General features: G+C 36.2%; 1 protein-coding gene across 1 annotated transcript; it reads right to left on the bottom strand.

Moving 5' to 3' along the window:
* Positions 1 to 1371: 1371 nt before the first annotated feature.
* Positions 1372 to 5297, bottom strand: pno1 (partner of NOB1 homolog). The gene is made up of 7 exons (XM_067610765.1): positions 5013 to 5297; positions 3343 to 3489; positions 3155 to 3238; positions 2664 to 2724; positions 2407 to 2524; positions 1820 to 1890; positions 1372 to 1707 (listed from the first exon to the last, which is right to left on the bottom strand). Exons 1-7 carry the CDS (start codon positions 5208 to 5210, stop codon positions 1640 to 1642), a joined length of 747 nt encoding a protein of 248 aa, XP_067466866.1. The 5' UTR covers positions 5211 to 5297; the 3' UTR covers positions 1372 to 1639.
* Positions 5298 to 5330: the final 33 nt, after the last annotated feature.

Below are 5330 nucleotides of genomic sequence, written 5' to 3'. Positions count from 1 at the left end.
TTTTTAAAAACCAATATGTGTATATTAGGTAATGAATGTGTGCTCATCATCTTTAACAGCAAGAGGAGGCAGCTTCGTGTCTGCTTTTAAAATGAGCCCTTCTGGATATTTACCTTACTCAGCACAGCGCAGGACGGGTCAGAGTCTTCTTTAGTGCAACAGGAACACTTAAAATCTTAACGCGTTGGTATGATCAGTGTGCAATGGGATAGGCTGTATATTGTAGGTTTTTTTTTTTTTTAAAACGTGTACATTTCAAAAAGTTGGCTTCTTCTCCCACTTCTTTTTTTTTTTTTCTGTCACAATAAACCTCATTTTCTCCCCCCTCCCACCCACTGAAACAGACAGGGAGAAAAAAATCATAAATTCAACCAAATTCTACTTTCTGAGGGAAAAATGCTTCCTACTATAAACGGCATCGGGATAGCTTTTTTTTTGTTTGTTTTTGTTTTGTTTTGTTTTTGCTTCGGAGGCCGACTGCTGGTTTTGAACAAGAGTTTTCAGTCAGAGATGTGAATCTGGAGCGCCCTGTTGTCCCTTATCCCAAAGCTCTGCACGGCTTGGGCCTCCCTGTGCTTGCATGACATGGAAATATATTTTTTGTTGTGCATGTAGATCAATTTTTTGAAATAATCCTCTTGTTTACACATGGATGGTGATGTTAATATATTTAAAGAATTTAATGGTATACAATATGGATGTTGCCAAACTTTGGTAAATGTACACATATTATGAGAGGTAATCCAAATGAACTACATGTAACTTTTTTGTATTTTACCCGGGTCAGCGAGATGCTTCTATTCCAGTAAAGTTGCATATCTGATCCTGTCTCAAACTGCCACACACTGTACTCAGCTTAAAGGGGAAAATTTTTGATGTTTTTTTTTGTTTTGTTTTTTTTTTTTCTTTTGTATATAAGTATTTGTTAAATGCAGTTCTGGCTCTCTGTTCTCTGTATAGTTCAGACCACGCTTTAGTTTGTAAGTGCTACTTTTTCTGAGGGACTTGGGTTCTTTTTAGTTTGTGTGGGGATATCTTAAAAAAAAGATTTAAGTTTAAGAACCTTTTTTTTTTTTTTTTTTTTTTCCTTTTTCTGCATGCTGCATCATATGCTGTGGGACTGTTGGAAACTTGATACTGTATGAGAATTAAATAAAATTTAAATAAACTTTGAAATGTTGAAAGTAAAAGGATGTTCTGTCACCTTTTTGAAAACTTCATTTCCACTCATGTTGTTACTGACAGAAACTGTAGTTATAAACAGAAGCTGCAGTATGTTTGTCAGGAAGCATCATCCAGGTTAAATAACTGAGTTCCTGGTCCAAAAGCTCACATATTATACACTTCAGTGATAATGAATTGATTCAGTGATTGATTGTTCTTTTGGTTTTATTTACACAAACTCATATTTTCAGATACCTGCACTGTTTATACACTTATCATCATTTTTTTCCTCATATTTCACGGCAACTGATCAAAAAAAGCCAGGTAACCGTTGGAAACATGAGGCCGTTACAGAAGAACCGTAGGTGTCGGTTCAAAAGGCAGTCGACAGTCTGAACTCGTCAACACGGATCAAAGCGGGGAATCCAGCAGCCAATGGGTGAAGAGATAAATACACACAGCAACCAATCAGACTTCAGAATCTCTCAGCGGTTCTGCTGGCCACCACCCTGATGTTGCCGTAGACCTTTGAGGGTGGACTTCCTGTTGAGGGGAAAAGAGGTTTTAAAGGTTGGATTCAAAGAGTTCTCTTCCAAATATGATGTCGACCATCTGATCCAGTTTTCTTGTATTAATCAAACAATGTGTGTCTTACCTAAGATCAAGTTACATATCGCTGTCCGAGCCATCTTAATATTCTGGAATGATCCTAATAGGTGAACTTTTCTGTTGAGAGACAGATGAAGGAGTGTGAAGTTAAACATTTCTCTGTTATTAACATTTACATAAACATACACTATATATACTCCCACACTTCTGTATGCATTAAAAGACAAAACTGCAACATTTCTGTGAGTTTTACAAGCAGTTGTATTATTCCTCCCCATAATATCATGTTCCTTCATTTAATAGCTGCATAATTTGGAAATTAAGTTCCACTGACAGGTCTGATGTCATACGAGTGAAGATGAAATCCTGTTTCTAACTGTGAAACCACTGTTGTACTTCATAAAAGTAGATATTCTTTCTGACTTTTGGCCATTTGAAGATTTCTCGAGGTTTTCTTTTAAAGCATATGTTAGTTTCTGTATTGAAACAGTCAAAATAAAGTATGTTTAACTGCAAAACTGCAGTTAAATAACTTGTTTTCGGAAACTGTTAAACTATTAAATCATTGTAATAAAATAGCAAATGATCATACAAATATCATTTTACTGTAATGCTGCAGGAATTTTCACTCACGTTTCTGCTAACACAATGCGAGTCTTTGTGACGTTTTCAATGGTGAATTTGGTTTTTCCTCCCTTCCCTGCTATTCTTCCGATGGCTCTGGATAAGTGGTCTCCCTTCAGAGGTTTCACTGCAGACAAACAACATGAGAAAACAATTATAAACACACCAAGAAATCAGACATTCAGTTCATTTTGCAGCAGGGAAAGAAAACTGTTAGTAAAACATGGAGACTTGCAGAGCAAACAACCAAGGTGATGCCATCTTACCGTCTGTGACATCAAAGCTTTCTAGGAAAAGCTCATCTAATCTGAGGAGCGCCAGGGCATCCTGGGAAGAGAAAGAGTGAGTGTTATGTCACAAACCTCAGACGAGGTTCAAGTGACATTACAAAACATCAACAATTATGAAGCTAAGTGTTTGGATTGGAGTGACTACAAAGAAAAAATATGAACACTATGGGTTATGACATAATACTTTAACAATAAACTTCCTATTCTTATATTATATATTTGACAGTGAGAACCCGTCATCTTGTTGGCAGCAGACAAAACTTAGTTATTGATGTAAAATATTTGATAAAGTTCAATATCAGCAATTTAATAAGATCTAGTACTAATCCTGAATCTCAACAAGTGGCCCCAAAACTTCAGGTTGTCTAGACATTTATAGATTTTTGAGAAATGTAATAAAAATAGCTGCTCCTGAGCCTAAATGAAAACACGCACAGCTCACTAAAACCTCCAATTCATGTACTTACTTCAACCTGGAATCCCAAAACAAACGCTTTAACAAAATCTGCTGCTTTTGTGAGCGCGGCGATGTCCTGTGTCTCTTTGCATGTCTGAAAAAAAAGAAAAGCATATTACGAATGAACAAAATAGACGACTGAGTGACAGAGAAAAACAGTACTTGTCAACATTGCTTTAATGTGTTGGAGAAACTCACTTTGATTTCAACATTACGAGTTTTGAGGTTGAATCTGACTTGAAGCTGCAGGTTCTCTACGATGGGAGTGAAGATCTTCAGCCAGTTTTCTTTCAGCGGGGTGTATCTGTGAGCTGGGACGGCGATTTTACGCATCTCGTCTGGTCCCTGAAACACACACGACACAGTTATCATCATACTGTGTAACAATATTCAAAAAAATGGTGTTGTGTGGCATTAAAATTGGATTTATTACAATAAAACTTAAGTTATGGTTACAAAATCTACCAATGCCTTAATGAAAAAAAAAACAGGGTCAGTAAAGGGTCATTGAGTCCACATTACTTAGGCTTTAAATGTAATTAACACTTCTCATTCTGACAGAGTGTTTAATTATAGATGGATTAATCTGCAATGGTAATTTTAGTTGTAGGTGGTCTCACTTATCCTTGTACTATAGGATGGTTATTAGCAATGAATATTTTATGAGTTTATCAAATGCTCTGAATTTTATAATTTTATACTGTATTCTGCAAAGCTGCTAGAGGCTGAAAGCATTAGTATATTAGAACTGCAATACTTAATCTATTAGCCGACTGTCAGAAAATTAATCAGCAACTATTTTTGATGAGTGATTAATAATCTCAGTCATTTTTCAAGCAATAATGCCAAATGTTTTATGGGTGCAGCTTCTTAAATGTGAAGATTTGCTTTTTTTCCTTTCTATATATGACAGTTAAATGAATATCTTAACATTTTAGACTGTTAGTCAGACAAAACAAGCAAACAGAAGACATCACTGTGGACTCTGAGAAACTGTCACGACATTTTAACATGTCATAGACTAAATGATTAATCCATGAAAATAGTTTGTTGCAGCTCTACATTAAATAATGGTTTTGTGTCAAAATTCATCTCTGACCCATCTCATCCTAGCAAAGACTCTTTGAACTTCTTCCCTCAGGAAAAAGACTGAGATCCATGAAAACTTTATGTCCAGAAGCTGTTGCCCTACTGTAACAGAACTGTACTGTTATCAAACTGGACTTTACATTGCTCATCACTCATTTAATCCCTGCATTTGTCACCTTCATATATTTAATCAACCTGGACTTAACATGTACATTGTATTAAATCTCCACTGTTACATAATTTAATTATTTATTGCAGGTCACATTTAATTATTGCACTTGTCACCATGTCTTGGTCCATAGCACAGTCCAGATTTTTCTAGATAGATAATAGATTTCATTTTAGTACTGTACTGTTTATTTTATTATTATTACCTTACTCTTGTTCTATTTGTATTATTCTATGTTGCATTTAAGGGAGCAAAAGCCAAGACACATTCATTATATGCTGCTAATAAACAGATTCTGATCACACACTAAATGATGAATCGATAATGAAAATAATCGTTAGTTGCAGCTCTACGTTTCATGAGGGTTTTGTGTAATAAAATGTTATGAATAAAAAAGTAAATCTGGAATATCACAAATTTAAAATACTCTAGTTTTGTGCCAATTGTTTTGTTGTCAGAAGACTATCCTGCGCAAGCGCAGTACCTTTAATTACTTAGTACTTCACTATTACTTTATGACACAGGCAGATGACATAAAATAACCACTTGTTGGAAGTTGTAATGATGATATTGAGACAACAAACAGCCTATGTATTCAGACAGTACTCACCTTCAGTTTGTCGCCTGAAATTGGAGGAAACTGCGGCCGCTTGCTGGCCGTGGGCTCCTCCATGTCCATGTCCGCTCCGTCGTGTTCACGTTTTCGTTTCTGAGTCTTTTTCGACTTCACTTTTGTGAAAGAGTCTGTGTCATCTATTGTCTCCGCGGCAGCGCCAGCGTCCGGGGCTGTATTTGTATCAGGATCCATCCCGAAATCAGGTTTAAATTAAACTAAACAGTCTAAACTGAAGCAGACAGCAGGCACAGCGGTGGTGAGGGTGTCCACGTGCAACGGAAAAAGACCTAAACAGCAACTTTGCCGTCGCCT

The sequence above is a fragment of the Thunnus thynnus genome, chromosome 14 (assembly GCF_963924715.1).
Source record: "Thunnus thynnus chromosome 14, fThuThy2.1, whole genome shotgun sequence".
In the NCBI taxonomy this organism is placed as follows: Eukaryota; Metazoa; Chordata; class Actinopteri; order Scombriformes; family Scombridae; genus Thunnus; species Thunnus thynnus.
The sequence above is the reverse complement of the archived record's forward strand: the minus strand, read 5'-3'. Positions and strand labels throughout refer to the sequence as shown.